At 39.1% G+C, this 22,582-nt stretch overlaps 1 protein-coding gene across 2 annotated transcripts in view; it reads left to right on the forward strand.

Moving 5' to 3' along the window:
• CLMN (calmin) overlaps positions 1-22,582 on the forward strand; it is a 75,419-nt gene that overhangs the window by 43,152 nt on the left and 9,685 nt on the right. The window contains exons 2-10 of one of the 2 annotated variants that reach the window (XM_021549674.3): positions 6,759-6,820; positions 9,295-9,390; positions 10,862-10,945; positions 13,446-13,538; positions 14,788-14,975; positions 16,729-16,922; positions 17,889-17,971; positions 19,110-20,423; positions 21,542-21,723. In XM_021549674.3, the coding sequence (XP_021405349.2) occupies positions 6,759-6,820; positions 9,295-9,390; positions 10,862-10,945; positions 13,446-13,538; positions 14,788-14,975; positions 16,729-16,922; positions 17,889-17,971; positions 19,110-20,423; positions 21,542-21,723 (2,296 nt within the window). Of the gene's footprint in view, positions 1-6,758; positions 6,821-9,294; positions 9,391-10,861; positions 10,946-12,991; positions 13,077-13,445; positions 13,539-14,787; positions 14,976-16,728; positions 16,923-17,888; positions 17,972-19,109; positions 20,424-21,541; positions 21,724-22,582 lie in introns of those variants that run through there. The other variant, XM_077783975.1, reaches the window with a different exon arrangement.

Consider the following 22,582-nt stretch of genomic DNA (forward strand, 5'->3'; position numbering starts at 1 on the left):
CTGGCTGAATGTGATAATTATGATTTTCTTTGTTTCAGAAGAGTACTCCTGATTTTATTTTTGAGCAAGTACAGAGAAGCTGACCGAATATACTCAAGTGGGTAGAAAAAGTGCAAGAGGTTGAAATTGAAGTTAACCTTTGTGTTTAAAGCAGAATTCAATATGCCAGCAATGACAGGGGTGGGATATTTTGCCCACTGCAGAGCTGGGGACCTCAGTCCCTTCAAGAAGCATCAGCAGTGCCAGGAGGTGAACCATTTGGAGAAGCCAGTACTGCAGCAAACAGCACTGGAACATCATGAACTGGGCAAGGAACTACTCTTGAACCACAACGTTATTCATTGTTGTTGCATTTCTCCTAATGGCAATTGCTGGTAACAGCAAATCCAGTTTCACTTCATACACAGAAGGGGGTATTATGGTCCTTGAACAGTGTGTAATAAACCACAAGAGTTGTTCTGCACAGCCTGAAAGCCCCTTGCTGGATGAACACTTAAGTCACTTTTTAGATCAATTTCAAACCTGTTGAATTTAACCTAGTTAAGACTTTATTTGGGCCCAGCTATCTTCATGGTAAACATTAACGTCTGTTTCATTCAGTGTTCAGAACAGAATTGCATTTCTCTTTTTTAACCTTGTCAGATTTTGTTTCATAACATTCCTGGTATGTAAATGAGAAATTTTGTTATTCTGTTCAATAACATTTCACATGTATATAAAGAGTAATGTGAACAATGATGTTTGCTTTGTGGTTGAAGGGTATGTGGAGGGGAATCTTTACCATCTGCCACTACTAAATTAGTTTTCAAGGGAAAATATAAATCCCTCTTATTGGAAGCTATTTTGATAAACTCTAATAGTAATATATTATGTAGGATTTACAAGTAAATTCATCTAATTCTTTGGTAAGAGAAACATCTGTCTCAGACATTATGAGGATTGAAGCAGTAAGAGTTTTTTAGAAATCTCATATTCATCTTGTAATATTTGCCTGGTGCATGTAATCTTAATATACCAATTGCAGCAGTAATTATTTTGCCATAACCAGACACTGAAGTCCAAAAGAAACCTGTTTAGCTGCAGCTAATGAAAATGTAATGCTTGGGATCTTACAATGTTTGTGTTCTGCAGCACCAACCTGAGTTTTAAAGAATTTTGAACCAATAAGACTTGGACTCTGCAACTTTGATGGAATGAAAAAGCCTCAAGCTTTCAACACCTGCCATAGAAATTTAATAAGGACCCTAATAAATGGGCCAGTTTCAACAAACAATTAACTTAACAACTTCATCTGGAGGGCTTAGAGGCCCTGTTCATAAGAAGTAACTTGAGAGCAGACTCATGTTATATAGTGTAGTTAATGTTTGCTTTAGAAAACCAGAGTTTTTAAGATTTAATATTTCATGTGCTCCAGATTACATCAAATTGGCATATGGTACGCAACAAAGCCTTCAATCCCTGTATAGATCAAACAGAAATTTTATATTAATCTTCTAAGCTGTTTGGGGGTTTCTTAAGCACAAGGAAAATAAGAATTCACAGGAATTCATAAGCTTATAAAATTAATTTTGTGGGCAATTTGGCTAAAATTTTCCTTATATTTTGATTGTGCCTTTAAAATTCACACTCCTACAAATATGGAGATTTTTATGTGCAAGTACTGAGTGTTCACAGAGCCCTGTTGCTGGACTGCACCATATACATGAGAGGAATGTTTTGAGCTATTTTTTTAATCCTCTAGCGAAAACATTTAATAGAAATTATGTCTCTGAGCATCCATAGTTCAATGTGTTTAATGTAACTCTGTGTTGACATGAAACAAAAGTACAAAATTTAATTGCACTTTTCCCTGTCCTAGCTTACACATTTAATCTTAAGCTCTGCAGTTTTTTTTACTGTCAGTTGCTACCCCCGCACCCAGTCTCTTTTGCTTACCCCCCTTTTACTTCTGTTACAGTACACCTTTAATCATCCTCCCCATGCCAGATGTGTTGCTTACATGTGCTCTGTCCTTGGGCTGTGCACCTGACCTTTGTCCCATGCATTGTATTTGAACAGCAGAAGGTCTCCTGGACAAGGATCCGTACTTCCTTAGGGGTGTCCGTATCTGGCATCTATCATCAGCATCCTGCATCTAGTGCCTGACCACGTACTCTAACTAATGGCATGATCTTTACTTGCCCATAGGCAATTACTTGCATCTATCAGCATCTCAAATGAGCATTTTTAGGTAAAATCCATTTTCTAAGATGTCAGTCTGGCTTCCTTTGTGAACATGGTTTGCAGAGAAATAAGCATTCAGATTTGTGAGTATGATGCCTGGTAATCAGAAATATCTAGGCTGTGTCACAGTGAAGGAACACCATGGAGCCCAGTTTAAAATCCAGTTCTCATTTTATTTATAGGCCTGGCATTCAAAAGTGGATTGCTCAGTGTGTGTTCATTAGAGACTGATTGACTGCTTAACTCTGTGAACATGAGTTTGGGGGTGAGGAGGGCAGAAGGAGAGGAATTTGCACTTCCCAGGACTTAGGGTGTCTGAACCACGTTCCACTTTGGAGTTAGGCTGTAGTATTTAATTATCATACATTTCCCCATCTATTTCTGTTGTGTAACAAGAAGTGTCATTTTCTCCTGATCAAAGGCATTGGCAAATGCTGGGATACATCCAGAGCCATGCACATTATGAACAGGTTCTGTGGGGGCCACTGGGTACTTACGAAGTGACTATGGGGCAATTATCCTGGCAAGTTTTTGCCTCTGAAGCCAAGGGTGGTGGAAGCATCCTCTGTCACAGTTAGATGGCCAACACCAGCATTTCCATCTTGAAGACTTGCTTCTTGCTATTAGTGAGTGTATCCATAGAGGCTGAACTTGTGGTAGAAAGAAGGAAGGTGAATTTTGTGTTCATAACAAAACTGGAATTTGGCAAGATGTCCATAAGGTAAGTTGTAAGTGGACCTACAAGCCAGCTTGGCCTGTTGTGAAGGTTTTAATGTCATTTGATGATGATATCCTAGATGAAATGCTAATAGGTTTGGAAACAAATTTAAGTGACCTTCTACTTTGCTTTGGGAGTAATATCCGTGCATGCAAATCAAGCAGTTTCCTGAAACTATGTAATTATACACTGACAAGTGTTCTACTCAAATCAGCTTCCATGTTTCATAGTTCCTTGAAGTGCCCAGCCCCATGGTGGTGTGCCTCAGAGGATTATTCATAACTGGTTCTACAACAACAGAATAAATAGTATTTAGAAGCAAATCAATATTTGCTATCTCCAATTCGCTGTTGAACATAGAGGCTCTGAGGGATTGGCTTCCTGCAGGTGATGCAAACAGTAGTGACCTTTGAGGAGATTTGGGAGGGGGAGAAATGGCATTAGCAAATGCCTGAGGAATTTCTAGACTGATGGGGAAGGAAATAGTGCCACACAGGAAAGCAGCCAAACTCCCTTGTGCATTAGCAGCTTAACCTTGAATTTTGCCCAAGTGGTTTTTGAACTAGCTTAGTTTCATTCTTAGAGGAATTAGTTGCCTTTGCCATAAGATTTTATGAAGCAGTATATCTTTGTGAATATTGAATACTGACTAGGGTGCAGTTATTGGGGCTGAGCCAAATTCTGCCAAATGCTGCCATCCTCTAGGACACAGTTGTGGGGCAGAGAACTGTGTGGGTTATACAATAGGGTACACCCAATCCTAACAGTACACCTTTTTCTTCTCCAGTGGCTTCTTTCCCTCTAAATTACTGCAGTCAATGCCTGTCAGTGCCCTACCCATGCCTTTGATACAAACACTGTGCCTCTTGCACCCTTCTGTGAAAGCATGCTGTAGCTGGGCTTACTGGAAGAGTGTGGAAGACCCAGCTTCTGTGAGCAGTCAGAATTTGCCTCTGTAATTTTTCTCTTATATCAAGGTCTGAGGTGAGCTAAATCAAAAAGGCCATTCCTGACTTTTTACCTTTCAGCATTACATCTTTCAATTCAACCCTCACAGCAGGCATCCTTCTTTTCCAGTATAGGATTCGTTTACAGGCTAGCCATATGGTGGGTGTGATTATTATTTTATAATAGTGTTATTGCTCTCGAGCTGCCCAGTAACCACAGTGCAGTTTTAGTAAACTATATACATATGTATAGGAACTTTGGGCTTGAATTATTTTCTTCACTTTCATATAATATGGGGTGTGAAGGAGAAAAAATATTTTATTTAATTTATAGAAACTGCATAAAGTTTATAGAGTTTCTACAATCATGTTAAATGAAAAGATTGTGGAGAGGAGGGGCTGTACTGAAACTGGGAGGTCCACAACAGAATAGCACTTAAAGGTACACACCAGTAAATACCTGTGCTGAATTTTTCCCATTAAATCTGCCATTGAGCATATGGACTGTATTAGGGGTTTGTGTGCCTTAGGGATTTTATAAACACATTTCCTCTGCTTTCCTCTTCCCCTTCCAGTTACTGTTGCTTTAGAATTTTACAGAATCAAATAGTGCCCATTCTGGGGTCATCACTCTTCCTGGAAAGAAGATGTTTGCCATAGAGACAAATTCATCTCAGAAGCCTGTCTGTGTATGCAAGTGCTTTCCTGAATGTGCCTTTTTTAATGTTTGGTATGTGAGCTTCCCAAAGCAGTAATACCAGCTTGGCTCACCCACCCTTTGAGGCATATGTGCAACTCCTGATTTGCATCATGGCAGAATTTCTGCAGCAAAATTAGGAGCCAGTGTGTGCTCAGTTTTATGGATGATCTGTAAATAAACACAGCTCTCTTTTTCATCCTTATTTACACTGAAAGTGAAGATTGCCAAAGTTACTGGTGAAAAATACAAGAAACCAAGCCTCTGATGAGACCAGAAAACACTGTATTTGCTCCTGTGAACCTTTCTGTGTTTCCTTTTTGATTTTGGTTGACACTGGAAATCTGTATATCCAGCCCATTTTGATAAGTCTCCATTTTCTTCTCTGAAGCCTGGCACTAAAGCCATCCAAGCATTCCTCAACATTTCAGAAAGTTTAATAGGTGGCCCTGTTGTCTGCTGCTAGCTTCTCTGTCTGTTCTGTATACACCTGTTTGAACAGAAAGAACTATGTCTGGGAACAATTCTGGCTTAACCTCCACCCACTGTCAAAGGTTAATTTTAACAGCTCAATCACCAAAGTTACACCCTGGGTGACACACAGCACTTCAGCTGTGGGAGTGAGTGCATGGAAACCCAGCGCTGAAGCTGAGGTGCTGAAGAAAGCAAAGCCCAAGAAATATGTGACACATCTCTCAGTTTATTGTACTTTGAGATTTGTAGGTGGTAAATGCTGTGGGTGTTTTACAGACACTCTGGAGTCCTAATATAATTTACAGTTTCATTTGTAGATAGCTGTTTCAAATCTTTGCACATTCTTCTACGACATTTTAAAAGAAAAGCCAACAGCAATAATTAGTTTGGCATTTTCTATGTTTTCTAAAGCACTTAAAGGGTAATGTCTTTTTTTAACCAATCTTGGAGAAAATCAGGTTTTATGGAATAAGACGACTTAAAAGGCCTGAATGGACATCAGTGTCAGATGTACTTTATGCTGAAAAGCTCTTTTCCACTGCATCAAAATACGGAAAACAGTTATACATATGATTAGAGGCTGCTGACCCTTTGGTTAAAATGATCAAAAAGAACAATATTAAAATTTGATTTACAGAAGCTACTGCTTGGTCTGTAATCAGTTCGACCAGTAAAAGCAACCCAGACTTTTTCAGAATGTGATTTCCCAGTAGATAGGTTTTTGTAGGGCTGAAGAAACACAAAATGGTTTTAAAATATATTTGATATGCTCTATGAGTAAATTGAAATACTAGCATGTAACTAGTTTTAATGGGTTTTGTTCATAAATTGCCAGATTTCCTTAATTCAAGTGAAACTTGGTAACCTCTTGAGAATAATTGTCTTTAAAGTGAAATATTGCTTTGACAGTCTACTTCATTTATATTAAATATATGGTTTACTTTTTTATATTAGAAGGTAAATGAAAGCTGGTCAGTAATATGATTCCCCTTACACTCTTGCCATAGTTCACTATGGAAATGGATTCAGGAAATGGCAGATGTGATTAAAAACTCTTCAGCTGGCCCAAGAGCTGTTTGCACAGCACCCTGTGCACAGCACTTCTGGCGAGGAACAAGCACTCCTAGTCTTATTGCAATATAAATAAAATGATTCTTCAGTCTGGGGACTTGGAATTTTGATTATAAATGCACTAGTTAGGAGACTGGGAAGATGGGATTTCATGGGGCTTTTCCATTGATAAGAATGAAGACAAAATGGTTGTGTTGGTCCCGTTTCCCTGTGCATGCAAATACATTGGAATCCACGGCAGCCCACTTTGCATGAGGCTGTCAGAGCAATAATCCTGTAAATTGACATCGAAAGGTCAAGCTGCCTGCTCAGAGGGTGACAACACTGGAGAGCTGTGCACAGCACATAAATGTTCACCTCTCAGAAGCTGAACACTCAAGATTGCAAAACGAAGAAAGTCCTTCCTCCTGCCTTTTAAATGCATCTACAAATGTATAGCTCATGTCTGGTCAAAGAAATTGAATAGAACACTGAAACTGGACCTTATATCTCCTGATTTAGAATATATTTGTTTTATTCACCTAGTTCTCATGAATTATAACTCTTTTGTGCATCAGTTTCTAAAATTTACTGCGAGTTTTCCCTCTTCTGGAAAGTTAAGTGCTGTTTTTGTTTCTGATATTTCTAGTCGAACGCGAAAATGTACAGAAGAGGACCTTTACCAGATGGATAAACCTGCATTTGGGAAAGGTAAGACTGACAAACAATCTTGATATCGGGATGCAAGAATATAGCCATAGACAGAGTGCAGTTAACTCCTCTAAAGTAGTTAAAATTTAGAAACAAAGTTTACATATGTACACATTTAAAGGAGAATGAGTGGAAGTTCAAAGCCTGTTTTTGGATTAATTAAACTCATTTCCAGGCACAATGAATACTGGTCTGACATTTATCATCTCAGGTTCATTTAAATCTTTAATGCCATTGCCTGTTACCATGAGGGTAGAATTTTTCCATAGAATGCACCCACATAAAATCAAATATGGTTCAAGCTCTGAGGTGATGATGTCTGTGTTCTTCCCTGAACTGGAAGTTTGAACATCTGAGGAATCATGGCTAAAGAAAGCTCTTCTTCAGAACCTGTGTTCAGTGCAGATCTGAAGATAGAAAACAGTAATTCTTTGTCACTCATGTTATTGTGGGCAATATGATGGGATCTTCACATATCCACTAACATCAGAGGGCTCATGTTTGGACATCATATCTTTTAAGTTGTAATTGTTTCTTAATGACACTATAATATGGCTCTTAAACCTAAGATACTGTTCTTATTGGTAGTAGCTAAGTACTACCTCTGGAGTAGTCTGTCATACAGAGACTTTTTTTATGGTGTTGCGGTTGAAAAGAGAAAAAAACCATCCTGATATTACTGAGACAGCAGCAGTGCTTAGTGCAGGATCAAGGAATGAGATCAGCTTCCTGATCTACTCAGACTGGTGACTGAGCTTCACAATGCTTTAGTATGCATAGCAAAATTTCAAAAAGTACAGAGAGGGACTAGGTTTGGGCTGGCTCTCAGTTTAGTAGCTCTTGAGAGGTGATTGCATTCCAGACACAGTCAAGGGGATTTAGAAGAAAGGCATCACATATATCGTTGCTTAAGTCCACTACACTGCAGTGAGTGTTTTTGAAGGCATAAAGGGATCCTCTTAAATCTCACTGGAAGATCAGAATAAGGCTACTTGGAAGTGTTTTGACTAGCAATTGCTCCCAAAGGCCTCTCAGAATGAAGACAGTGTTACATGATGCCTTAGTGAATCAGGCTCTAGGGCTTTAAATGAACTGCAGTTTTGGAACTCGTCAGAAAGTGTTGTCAAATGTGACTGCAAAGAAGGTCTTTGATTTACAGAAGGAAAAAGGCTGAAAGGGTGCTGTTAATTCTGGTGTGCCTGGCATATGAAGTCTTAGAAGCTTTGTGGGCAGGTCAGCTTTCTCTGGAGTGCATACAATTTTTTTTTTCCTCTCTGATTCAACAAATAGAAATCTTTTCTGGACAAAGGGTGAAAGCCTTTTGCTTTAATATTGTATTTCCTGGAAGTGGTGTAATAAACAATGAAAACATGTAAACAATGACAGCTTCACTGAAAGCTGTCCCTAATTACAGGTGATTCCCTGAGGAGACTCACTGAGAAAGGTGTCTTCTGCCTTTATTCTCAAAGATGCACTTCTTGCAGAGTGGCTTCTGTTTTTCAGAGGCAGCAGTGAAGTCTTCTTGTATTTCTTCAGGAGACTTCTAGTGTGATCCTACTTGGGTCATCTCTTGAGATGATCTGGCTCTGCTGATCATGGGATAATTTGGAGTAGTGTGAATTTTCAAGTTCTGTTTGTTCTTGCTTTAAGTACTGAAATAATAGAAAGTGTTTGGATTTTAGTCTTTCAGACAAATTATTTAATTTTGAAAGGAAAGATACTTTGCTTTCTTTCATGGAGCATTGTTTAGTCTCTTGGCTAGACTAAAGACTGGTAATGAAAATGTGTGGTCCCAGTTGCCAGGAGCAGTGCTGAATCAAACACAAGTGCGTTGCCAAACCAAAGATGAAAAGATTGGGCTCTTTAGGGACACGTGAGTGAGTGGCACCTGAGCAGACTGTAATTGCTGCAGCTGGGACTACCCCTAAGGGCTGAGCTGATTTGGCTGTGTGCCTTGAACTGCACACACCTACCAACACTGTAGTGAAGTGAGGAGATGGTTCCCTTTGGAGGAGTTTGGTGAGAAAAGAGACACAAGTTGCTTTTTAAAGTACTTAGAAAATGCTGGGATAGAGAATGGCATCGCCAGAAGCTTTTCACATGAGAAGGGACATTGTGGCTGGCTGGATCATGGGCTTATTTCTGCACAAAGTGGTATTTGCATGTGCTGGACATGACTTAGTCTGAGGGATCAACACCCAACCCCTGCCTGGTTATTTCTTAGGCAGAGTATTTAGGGTTAGATTCTGTTATGAGAAATCTGGGAAAAGTCTTTGTCTACTTTCAGTTTTAGCTCCAGCATTCATAGGACAGAATTGCCACTGATGTGAGGAACAATCAACTCTTTCTTACAGCAGGCTGTGATTTACTTCTTGTATATCTGTCTTGTAAAATTCTCCTTCCATCTCTCTGAAATCATGATGATTTATCAAAAAGCAGTGTTTTAAAAACTACCTGGTTTCTTTTCTTCACAGTGCAAGCCTCCTTTGAAAGTGAAAGACTTGTTTATTGATATACAAGATGGAAAAATCTTGATGGCACTCCTGGAAGTCCTGTCAGGACAAAAGCTGGTAGGTACAGAGAGGGAGAAGCCTCCATACCTAGGAGCTCAATATGTTATAAGCAACAGTGCCTGGATATCCAAGGAATAAGGGTGAATTTGGGCCCATGTCTTGCATAATGTAGTAAAAATTTCAGCAACTTTGTTGAAATTTCCTTATGTTACAGGTGGGTGTCCTGAGCTATAATGTATATTTCAAGGAAATATGACAATGAGGTGTAAATGGTGTGAGATCAGTGTTAATGTTCCTACTCCTGAGGCTTTTTAAGGCTTTAATACTTTAATGCTCACACATTCCATTTGGAGATTACCCAAGTTACATTACCAAGAAAACACATATTTGCTGTATCATTTTTTTAATCCCCAAGTTCTGTTTCTGTTTTGTCTAAGATCATTATTACACTCGGTAGCTCTTCTGATGCCTGCTGTAGGTCTTGAGTTTCATTCTGGTATCCTGACTCAGGTCAGGATAATACGGTCTAAATCAGCAGGACAAAGCTTTACTAACCAGAAAATTCTTCTCTCTTCCTTTCTTTGTAAGAGCTGTGTAAAGTTCCACATATCAGAAATGGAACACCCAATGCAAATATAAATGCCCAGTTGACTTTAATATTTTCTTTCTCCATCACTCCTGTCATCAGAACTCTTCCTGTGTGTGGCTACCACACCTGGGTAAGAGGAGCAGCTGTCTCACTGCTGCAGATGCATCTGGTGATGCTCTGTAGTGACTGACCACCTGCATTTCCTGCAGCAGGAATGCCCCTGAATGTGTGCTCACACATTCAGAGTCAAGAATACGTTCTAATATTCATCAAGGTTGGCAGAGCTGCAGCAGAAGTTGTAGTGTCCCTATGTGCATTCACACATATTGAGGGCCATTGAAATGAATTGAAGAGGGAGATACGCTATGGTAAACCCTAGGCTGTGCTTTGGGAGGTCAGGGAATAGGTGATAGAAGGGGGTAAAATCATCTGGCTGCATTTCTTGTTAGCTGTTTCTGCACATGTAGGATAACAACAGTATGCCAAAATGGAATTGCAGGGAGACAGGCGTGCAAAATCTTTCATTTCTGCCAAAGTGAAGGTTTTTGCCTCCCACCTGCCTATGCCTGCTATTAAAATTGATCATGTAATTAGGATAATTTCATTTAATTCAAGACAAAAGAAAATATTTTATTATGAATTTTCAGGGAAATCTGATCCTGTGACTGAACATGGCTGGGGAGTGATTACATAAATAATCAGTGTGGCAGGTCCAAGAGCATGGTAACATCTGGAGAGCAGGAAAACTGGTTGCTAACCCTGTTTTGCTACAATCGTGTAGCTGAAGCATTTTACTGCTCACAAAAGATGGCAATAATTTTTCATATATAGATTTCCTTAGGTTTATTTTGCCTCGGTGCTTGTAGTGTTTTAAGCTTTGTATGATGTGGTGAATGATTCCACCAGTTTTAAAAACAGTGTGGCACTTCTTTTTTCCAGATGCATGAATACAAATCTTCAACCCATCGCATTTTTCGTTTGAACAACATAGCCAAAGCACTTAAGTTCTTGGAGGACAGTAATGTGAGTATTTTCAAAGACTGATCTTAATATTTTCTCTTGATGTATGTGGCAAGTTGTAATTGTTGCTAATCTGATGTGCTGCGTGTATGCAAGAGGAGTGTACTGCTCAAGAGGCTGTGATTTACCTTAGCATCAAGGCTGAAAAGACACATAAAAATGCACAACAAGAACACCTACAGAGTCTAAAGCAAGGATTATTTGCTCATTTTATATGTTAAAGTTCAATGGGATTAAAGGATCAGAAACTCAAGATTAAATGAAAATAAAAAGAAATGCAAATAATTTTTATGATCTGGGTCTTAGTGGCATTACTTCAGTTACACTGATGGTAGATGACTCTTTTCTCACAAATACTTTCACTTATAGAAATAATGTATTTATCTGGTAAACTGATTTCTGCAGCAGCTGATCATGAGTCAAAAGCAAGAGAAAGTGAAATTTGGGAACATGATATAAAATCATGATTCCAGGAATCAAAGCCTTACGGGGATATAACTTCCCTCATAGTCAGTGTTGTACTACCATCACTTCCTACAGTAATAAGTGACCAAGTGTGATCAGGCCTTGTAGCTGGAAATGATTAATTCCTTTTTTTATTTCTCCTGTGATGGATTTATTCCAAAACCCTGTGGAAGTGGCCTGTGTGTTGTTGAGAGTAACGGGGTCAAGAGAAGCCCCAGCCCTGTAACAATTCATATACATGGCATACTTAGATCCTTCAGAAAGAGTAAACTGACATTGGGCTATTTCCTATAAGCGATTCCAGTAAGGTTAAACTTTATGGCTGAGGAGGGATCAGTGTGTGAAAACCCTGTCTTGTATGGGATGTTCCAACAGCAACTGGTGTTACTTTGCTGCTTCTCTGCACTGAGCTTAGCTCCTGCTCCAGCAGCAGTGCTTGTCATGAAGAAGAGTTGCTGCAAACCCCAGTGCAGGAATTAAAATGATATCAGGTCTCAGCATATCTCTTGTGACTTTGTAGGTGTGGGATGTTTAACATCCTTTGCCTTTTTCCCTAGGAGAGGATGTGAAAGATCAAGAAGTTGTTCAGTAACTTCCAGGCATTCCAGCCTCCCTATGGAAACTCCATCAGTAGGGCTGATCTGGCCCTAAATGTGTATGTCTACATGTCCTGCTGTAGAACTGCTAAGAAATATATTTTATATATTCCCATATTTCTTAACAGTTTCCCAGTTGATGCTTTTTACCAAAATCCAGCTAAGGCCCACTGGCAGATGAGATTATTTCCCTCTGTTGGTACCAGCACTTGGCAGAGCTGAAGCTGAAGCATATCTGGTTGCCAGGACCTCACTAGGTCCTCAATCAGCAAGGCCAGGGAGAAGGAACAGGTAGAAGGAACCTTGAATTTTTAATTAGTAGGGCTAAAAACTACTTTCCTCTGGATTTCCTGTTCCCTTAAAAATAAGCAGTCAGTATCTTCTAGCTGAATATCCCTTCTGGGTTTGGTGACAAACATAAGCAGCAGTAAGAGGACAGAGCTTACACTATGCAGTGAAATGCTAAATGAGACTTGCTCCCCATTTTAGTGATATGCCAAATACCTTGAAGCTAGCAAGAAATCTAATCCTTGAAATATAACAACTAGAGGTGTCTTCTTGCTAAGACTGAAAATGTTGTGCAAACTACTAAAGTTATTTTGCTTTCCTTTTTTCAGTTTAACCAAACCGGTTAGTGAAGGGTGGTGATGCAAGTGTTGGCAAAATGCCTTGGCTGCCAAGAGCTTCAGGGTTAGATATTAAACCCCAGTGGGTGGAACCTGGCAGTGTCTGTGGACCTGGGGCAGCAGGGTAGAGCCCTGCTGAGTGATTCACTGTGTCCAGGATTTCTCAGTGATAAATGGGCTGCTGGGCTTTAACTCGCTCTGGGTGCCATGTGCAGCACTGACAGCTTCCCTGTTTCCTCCCTCTGTGACCTTTGCCAAAACCAAATCTGTGTTGTCTAAGAGAATAACATCCTGGTGTTATCAGCTGGAAAAAACCTCAGTGTGGGAAAGTCTAGAGTTTGCTTGGATTAGGCAACCCTATCCGTTGCTAACTGATTTAATCAGAACTCTGACAAGCTGGGTAAGGTGGGATAAGGAAGGAGAAAGGAGATGCATAGAAAAGAAGAAGTAAGTAGATCTTACTAGGATTTAGATTTTTGTATGAGAAATGGCTCTCTACTTTTTAGGAGTGGGGTCCACTGGAGGGGGCCCCATCCTCTTCCATTTTTGTATGGAGGAAACACATTTGTAGTCCCAGAAATGCAGAACTGAATTCACTTGTGTTCTGCAGACTATGCTGGGGGTCTCAGGTAGGAGTTAAAGGAGAAGGGTGATTGTGATCAGGGCAAATTTTCATTAATACAATATTGCAGTATTGCTTTTTTGCTGGCCTGTCAGTGGCAGCAGTGGTATGGACATATCCAGTAGTCTCAGTGCATTTTTTGCATATACCTTGCTGCTTTGAATTTTGCTCTGAATTTATGATCTCTTCTACAGGTAAAGCTTGTTAGCATCGATGCAGCAGAAATAGCAGATGGCAATTCCTCTCTGGTACTTGGACTAATATGGAACATAATCTTGTTTTTCCAGGTAATAAAATTTGAATACTTTAACCATAAGTAATCAGTCTTCATGGTATCCAACTATTCCAGCTGAATTCTGATTTTTAAATTGGTTTTTAATCCTAAAGAACATAATTAATCATGCTAAATCTGAGCTTTTCCCCTCCTAATATACACTAATTTTAAACTTGCAGCTGCTTTCATTTTACTTCATTGGACCTATTTTGATGTAAATTGGAGACAATTTAAGCCCTCATTTAACTTGGAACTGAATTAGAGCTTCAGATTACTACTTTCCCTTCTTTCCTGTGCCTTCTCAAGGTTCTGTTCCAAATTCCCTGGATCTGAACCAATGTCTTGGGTATGGTTCCAGGTCACAGTTTATTTTCAATAACCATTACTGGATTTGGTCCAGTGTGGTGGGAAGTTCTATTTAGAATCACTGTTCTCTGGAGACTCAACACAGCAAAAATTCACAACTGATATGCATGGTCATATGAAAGATCTCAAAGGACCTGGAACTGATAACACGTATTTGAGCCTGAAAATTGATTTATCCCCAGGCTTAGATTTAAGTTGCTCCCTAACCTATGCATAGTTTGAAAACTGCCTTCTAGAAAATCCCAAATTTTAATGGACAGAGAGAGATGGAGGGAGGGTTCTGCAGTGCTCATAAGACTGAGAGGCCCTTTCATTCTCTTGGTCTGAATTTAAAAGATAGCTATAAGGTAAAAAAAAGATCTCAAAGTTGCACTGGGGCTTCTGTCCCTGGCTGAGCTCCTCAGGCTGAACAGTGCTGCTCAGAACCAGTTTGGCCAGGCAGACTCACAGGCAAAGGTGGTGTGACCAAAACCTGGCAGCAGAGGGCAGGGAGTGGGGGGGGGCGACCCAAAAGCAGCAATCTCAAATATCAGTGCTGATCAAGGACAGGAGTGCTGCTGCAGGTCACCATTTCTTGATGAAAAATATTTCACTCAAGCAATTTCTATGAAGAGAACAATTTCAGCTAAACTAACTTTTCTTTCAAGGACATGTTTCTTTGCTTTTTGTTTAATTTGCACAGTTTGGCCTGAACTGGGAGCTTGCCCTTTCTTTTGCCTGGGCTGCTGCTGGCTGTCATGCTTGTAAAATACAAGTTGAGAATTAAAATAAACAGGTTTATAATTATCATTTAAAATTCAGTTATGGCACTGATATCTTTAAAGTTTGCATGAAAACAAGGGCATGATGCAGCCAGTGATAAAGCAGAATACTGTGTATTTCACCTTTTATTACAGATTAAGGAGCTTACAGGCAACCTCAACAGGAACTCCTCCTCCTCCAGCCTGTCCTCTGGGCCCAGTGGTCCAGAATCAGACACATCCCCCAGCACTCCCAGCGTGGAGAGAAACATGTCCATTACAGTGAAGGATCAGCGGAAAGCCATCAGGGCCCTTCTAATCTGGGTTCAGAGGAAAACCAGAAAGTAAGCTAACAAACCTTGGACAAAAACAGTGTCTTGCCACCTGCCCCTTTGAAGCTGAGTCTTTTCTCTGTCCTGCCCCGTGGGTGTGTTACCATGTGCTGTGGCTTCTGCTTTTGAAGCTGGGGAGCACAGGGTGTCTGCAGGGGGGTGTTTCAGTATGACCATGTGTTTACAGCAGCCATCTGACCTTGAAGGCCACTGCTGGCTCCACACTTTGAGTGTTAAATGTTAACTTGCACTAACCTGCTGAGGCTGTTTAAAACAGGATCATTTTCTACTCCCCAAACCCCAGCTTTCATGCAGTCTATTTGACATCTTTTGCCGATTAAAGGTTAGGTATAACCAGGAGGTGAACTGAAAAAATAAATGTACTGAAAGACTTTATCAACAGCCTTTTAAATTAAGCAGTAGCCCAAAGGGAGCTTCTCTTTGCACTTCAGAATGCCTTGAAGGACAGAGCCCCTACCAGATTCCCTCCTTCCTCAGTATTAAAGAGGGGGTGAAACTTAAGTCACTTCTCTTGAACTTGTAATATTTGAGTGGATTTCCACTACAAAAGGCATCTTTATCTTCTTTAATAAAAAGTGGTTCTTTCACCAAAGCATTTTGTGTAGTAATGCTTTATCCTGGCAGAGTTACTGTCAGGTTAAAAAACTGTAGTGTAAGATGTCTCATGCACATTCAAATGCTTGGAGTGTATTTTACATATATTGTTATTTGAAGTAGTGACTGGCAGAAAGTTTTAAAGAGGGCATGTATCAAAGTTACTTATACAGGTTGGTTAGCTGAATATCTGGCATTTTTGTCTCTAGATTTATATCTTACCTTTGAACACAAATTTTCTGTGTTTAGTGTTGAAGACAAAAATTTACATCTAAAATACTTGTTTCTGTGGACCACATCATCCCTTGGCTGTCTCCAGTGAAGCTAAGGGTGCTTACTGAGCAGATAAACTTGTCCCATTGAGATCTGTAGTTCACTGCTGCCAGTGCAGACCATAGAGGAACTACAGTTTTAGTCCAAAATAATGTTGATGTCATTATTAATAGGTGATACAAAGAAAGTGGGGACCTGAGAAATAAATGCCAGACTTTTCAGCCCAGTCAAAGAGTGCAAATTGAAAAGATCTAATAAGAGAAAATTGTTCTTGCAACTGCAGTATTTAAAACATAATAGCATCATTGTAATCCTGTTATCCCATGATCTGTGCAGAATTTTCTATTCTGGGGCTGTATTCCATTGCAAGTTTGATGGTTGTTTTTCCTCCAAAACTTTGGGCATCTAACACTCTTGTGGTTTATGCATATGCTGACACCATTTGCATTTGGCAGATTTTCTGCTATAGAAGGCCAAGTACACAGGAATGTGAATAATTTATGCTTATGTGTTTAAATATTTAAATCTTGGAAGATTTCCCAAGCTATGGCATTAAAATTCTGGAGAGCAACAGAACCAGGAATCACAGAGACATTTGGTTTTGTGAATGTTAAATGTGGTTGCTGAATTCTTAAGGGCTTTGTTTTTACTAACTACTTCCTACAAGCAGGTTGGTGTCAGCTGTTAGCCACACCAATTCAGTTTGTGAACCCATGTGTTTTCTGAATGTATTTCTAGATGCTGAAATCCAAAAATATCTCAAATATGACAAGTGCTACTCAGCAACCTTACGTTTTAAGGAGTCTGAAAATGATGATGCCTTTACTTTGGATTTTGTAAGAAACCACCCATGTAAAATGTATGTAATTCTGTTTAGGTATGGCGTTGCAGTCCAGGACTTCACAAGTAGTTGGAGGAGTGGCCTTGCTTTCTTAGCTGTCATAAAAGCCATAGATTGTACATTGGTAGACATGAAGCATGCACTGGAGAAATCAGCACGAGAAAACCTGGAGGATGCTTTCAGCATAGCACAGAATAAACTGGGTGTCCCTCGGCTCCTCGAACCAGAAGGTAAACACATCAACTTTGTTGGGTAACACTCAGACTACACTGAATTCATGAATGTTGCATTGTGATACATACCAAAAACCTCACAGTGATTAGGCTGATGATGGGATCAGTGTGCTGAGCTTTTTGATAAGAAAAATAAAAACGGTCAGTGACTTGTAATTGTATGCTTCCAGTCATATTACTAAGCTCCTTGAGGTCAGAGATCCTACAGTGGTTCTAGCTATGTACATGGGTCCTAGTTCATGCTTAGATGCTTTGTGACATCTGCATTCTTAGAGGGCACTAATTGTTGTGCTGAGGGGAGTATCAGTGTATTAGTACTGCTCTGTAATACCTAGGCTGCAGAGACTAAATGTCACTCCAGGACGAGCTGTACAAGGCTGCCATACCAGCCAAATTGAGATATACCCATTAAAATGCATCTACATCTCCCAGTTTTGCCTTTACAGTGCATATATACACACAAGTATTTATACATGTAAACCTAAGTGTGTATGCGTATATAAAATATGTAAAAATTGATTTCTTGTTGTTCTTTTTACTGAACTCTACTAGACCGGTGCTAGGCCCTGGTGTCATGATTGAAAGAACAATTGCACTTTCATTACCTGTTAGAAGTCTGGGCTATCCTGCTAAAAATAAACCTCTGGATTGTCACTCATCTACAGCCAACTGTCTAGTGATAACAGCATAAATGGCAGAATAAAAGTGAATTAAAAGGGAACCCCGATCGGGGTTCAGTATGTGTTTGGAAATAGGAAAAAATGAATGTGAATAGGATGTTGAGAACTCTGTCAAGTGCCATCAGCAGTGAAGTGCATCTCTCTTATCTGTCAGAAAAAAAAGAAGTGTTTGTAGCTGTTATTTCTGTGCCCATAACGTCAGGATAAATGTCTGACAATCTGTTCCTCTGCAAGAGCATTTCAAAGCTGTGTGTGCTCAAGCCCCTCACGTCTGTCTCCACAGATATCATGGTGGAGTCCCCTGATGAACAGTCAATTGTGACATATGTGGCACAATTTCTGGAGCACTTCCCAGAGCTGGAAGGGGTATGTGTTTACTGCTATGTAATGTAATTTCTTTAGTTTGTGTTGGTGTACATAATAAAATCAGTTTTGTTTTCTAGGTTTCTTTCTTAGCTATTTAAAATAAACAACAAGCCTGGATTTGATTTTCCATATTTTTGTTAAATCCAGAGAAATGGGCTTTCGTTGGTGATTACTAAAGTGTTTTAGGTAGAATTGTGCTTTTATACATTTACAGCCAATTGTAACTCTCAGAGGTTAGAATTGGTTTCATAGGGATCTACTACTTTGCTATATTGGTTTTAAATAAGGCTGAAATTTATTTCTTTATCTATAATGATTCATTGGACTTCAAATTTAATTTTTACTTCTACCTTCTCAAGCTTGAGGGCCATGATCAGTATGAATTTAGCAGGTATGAGACACAAGAAACCACAAGCTGAATCCTATCAATACTTCAGTTTAAATGACCAGGACTTTGATGCAAAAATAAAGAATTGAGGATTATGCAAGGGTTGACAGTGTCAAGAATTGGCAAAGGCCTTTTGGAGAAACAAGCATTTTCTCTCATTTCTTGACTGAAGGTTACAGCTGGAATATATTTTGTTGTTGATAAAATTGGTGGGCATTACTAAAATAATTGGAATTAAAATCATTATGGTAATCTAATAATAATTATTAGATTAGATGAGCAATAATATTGGTTGACATTAAGACTTGTTGCCATTTTTATGAACAAAGTTAAAACCTACCTTTCTTTTAATAGAGTCTGTTGGAAGGAAATAATCTAGTATATTAATATATTTCACAGTGGATTTATTGGAGTTGTTAGATTTATGTTATTCCCAGGGTTTGGGATTGTGTCAAAAAGCCAAGTCAGCTGTCTCCACAGGTGCAGCAGGGAGAGATAAATAGATTAACAATTGAGGAGTAGGCTTTTCTGCATTCTGATCTTCTTGTACAACTGCCTTCCTGACACTGATCTTTGTTCAAGGCACTTGACTTGCCAAATTAGTTTTCCTACTTTCAAAATATGTAAGTCCTTAATTGGACATTCATAAGTTAATGGACTGAAATATTGGTATTTATTCTTTGTGTTTGGGAAATGTGAAATGGTATCTGGGCTAGGATTTGTCTTCTGATGGTGTATGATCACTTACAGGAAGACTTTACAGATCCTGACAAGGAGCTTCCAATTGAGTCCACATATGTCCACATCAAAGATACACCGTCAGAAAAGGAAGGCAAAATCCTGATTTTAAGTGAAAATGAAGAAAACATGTATACTGTTAATCATGAGAGGAGTCATCCGGCTCCTCCAAAGGTCCATATTCATGATATCCCTGAGAGAATCCCATCAGAAACCACTTCTGAAAATTGTAATGGGAAACTGAGTCAAGTGTTAGGCGATTTACAGGAAACATCTCAAGAGGAGCCTCAAAGGCCTACCTCACTGAAAATTACAGGACCTGTCAGTTTTGAATCTAATTCCTCTTGGGAGGTTCTAAATGATAAATTCATGTCAGGTGAAGACAGCATCTCTGATGATCCACTGAAACAAAATGATGACCTTTCTCCAGCTGTTTTGACAAATCAGAAAAATTCTGTTGACTCTTTTGAAGAATACTCTGAAGAATTAACTAAGGAGACCCCTACTGAATATGACAATGAAACCAAGAGCCTTTCAGCCAATACTTCTTCTTTGAGTCCATTATCCTGGACTTCAGGTATACTTACAGATGATTCTATTAATAAAGTTGAAGAGAGTAAACCTCAGTCTTCAATTCTTTTACCAGAAGATACATCAAAACAAGAAGATACACAGAAATACGTTCTCCACCTTCTAAATGAGGAAATACAGACACTTCCACAAGATGAACATACAAAGGAATCACCTGTCCTTGAGACAATAGAAACAAACCCTTGTTCACTGAATGGTTCTAATCTCAAAAGCGAAGAACTGTCTACACAGCACGAAATATCTGATGACTCTCTCTCAGATGTACCTAAAACTCCAGAGGACCTGGACAGCTGTGATGAAGTTGAATCTGCAGCTGAAGTGCTACCCAGTTCTTCAAAAGTATCCGTGATACCCCATGATCTCTTTTATTATCCACATTATAATGTTCCCATATCAGCAGTGTTGAATGCTTACCTCGAGCCTTGTATTGAAGGTTATGATACAGGAAATGAAAAAGCTTCTTCTGAAACAGTAACAGATGTTTTACATGACAAGAACTTACCAGAACAGAATCACAAGGAAGATGCTCCAGAGTCAGAACTGGAGAATAAGCTCGGTACCCCTCCATCAGAAACAGATACTGAGAACAGTGAGGAGGAAACTACAAAAACAAGCAGTCACGTGAATTCTTCTGATGAAAAAGAAGTGCCATTACTAGTAGAAGAGTTAGAAATAGAAGAAGATGGCAATAAGGCCACCAACCATGAAGATTCCACTATTCCACAACATCCTGAGGTATTTTATTTTATTATCAGCATTTCTTTTATATATATATGTGGACTTAGCATCAGATCCCAGTAGTTTTCATTTGCTTTCATTTTCCATTGTTTGGGTGAGATACTTAAAATGTACTTGGTTTCCTGTTCCATTACACTGTTTGCCACAGCCCCCTACTGGAATGAATGGAATTGCAGATCCCTGAGAAGATCTGACAGTAAAAGAGAAAATAAGTCCTAAATGACACTGCAAAAATGTGAATTTATATTATGTTTTAAAGTAATTTGAGGCTTCTGTAATCCCTAAGCATAAAAGATTACCTAAAAGTACAGCAAAAATGTGACTTTTTATTATGTTTTAAAATAGTTAGAGGTTTCTATAAAATCCTTAGACATAATAGATTACCAGAGAGGGTATTTCCAATAATCTCTAATGAGGTTAACAGAAATTAGTATTGCTTCTAAAGAAAGGATACAGGCAATGATAACTTTGTCTCAATCCAAGTATATCTGTCTACAAAAGCTTAAAAAACAATTTGAGTACGATACATTACATAAGTGAAATGAAGGCTTCTCTGCACTGGAGAAGGAGAAAGAAGTGGGTACTTTGTGGGTATTTGGTTTAGGCAGTTTGCTCCTGCATCTCTTCTTGCAGACGCCGGTTTTGAAGTACCTTTCATGTTTTCCAGTATAGTAATTTTTGACAGCATTTTTCAGGAATAAGTGTCCTTTTAATGCTGCTCTACATGTTGCTTAGGCACATTGTTTGAACAGGTTTTGGTCCTGACTTTACGGTAATGAAGTCAGTTTTCTGTTAACTTGAAGGACTAATTAGGGGTAGATTTACAAAAGTCTAGTGGATTGCTTCAAAGAGCCATGTCATGTCATGACTTCTTAATAGAAAGATCTGACTTTCCAACTGTATTTATTTATGTATGTATGTATGTGTGTTGAACTGATGATTCTGTGTATCACTAAAGATTTTCAAGAAATTTATTGCTTTTTTATTCTCTTCAGTGAGACTTTCAGTCTCATACTATCTGCAATTGAGTGTCTGAGTAGGCTGCATCACTAAGATAATTTGGAAGGGTTGGGAATCAGCCATGTTGTCTAAAGCAAAACATTTCCTAATTTCAGCAGGCCATAGTAGAACATCTAGAGGATTTACCAATAGCCATAAAGACACCAGAAGAAAATAGTAATACAGAGGAGGAAGAGAAAAATATGATTGAAGAAGATTTGCAGATTTCAGAATTTGCCATTACTGCTCTATCACAAGATGACCTGGAAGAAAATGCTGAATTCCAGGAATTTACCAGGTATTTCACATTAACTTTGTCTTAAATATACTTAAGTGGTCTTTTGAAATTGCCCTATCCATTGCATGTGTATTGTAGTCTTGTTTTGGGAAGAAGTATTGGGATTGATTGGCTTTTTCCTGTGTTTCTCTTAAATATGTTCAGTGATTCAGTGGGACTTGATTTGACTGTGCTACAAACTTTGCCACACAAAACCCAAGTGGAAGCCCAATGTATTTTGAACATGGAAGTGTTATTATTGCTTTTCTAACAGAGAGAGTATTTTGTAATGTAGATTAAATAGTTGATGTGCATTGTGATACTGTGTGGAAGCATGACATGGATTGATTTCAGTAGATACTTTTTGGATTTTTTTTCTGGTCATGAACAAGTAAATGAGATGTTGCAGATAAAATAAGATAAAGAACTCATGGGTCAAGGTAAAGGCATTTTAATGAAAAGACAAAGGCCATGTGTGGAAGCAAATTAGAAGAAGACCAAAAATAAATTAATTTGTTCTCTACTTCCCATCAGCACAACAGTGTCCAGCCACTTCCTGGGAAGTAGGGTGTAGTGGTTGCTTCAGAAGACAGATATAAGAACAAGTGTGTGTGGGGGTGTCACTGCCCACAGTCAGCTCTCCCAGCTGTTTCCCCTCCAAGCCGCTTGCCCAGCCCCAGCCCACTGCTCTCGGGAAATTTAACTGCAGCCCAGCCAGGCCCAGTACAGAGACACTCAGCTAATTTTGCTTTATTTACTTCTGGTTTTTCTTATGTTCTAATTTATTCTTAGGTAATCTGAGTGGGGTATAAATTGTAATTTGTTGATGCTTATCACTGGAGCACTCTAATGAATTTGAGAGTTTGCTCAGGAAAAACCT

This window comes from Lonchura striata, chromosome 6, assembly GCF_046129695.1.
Source record: "Lonchura striata isolate bLonStr1 chromosome 6, bLonStr1.mat, whole genome shotgun sequence".
Classification (NCBI taxonomy): domain Eukaryota; kingdom Metazoa; phylum Chordata; class Aves; order Passeriformes; family Estrildidae; genus Lonchura; species Lonchura striata.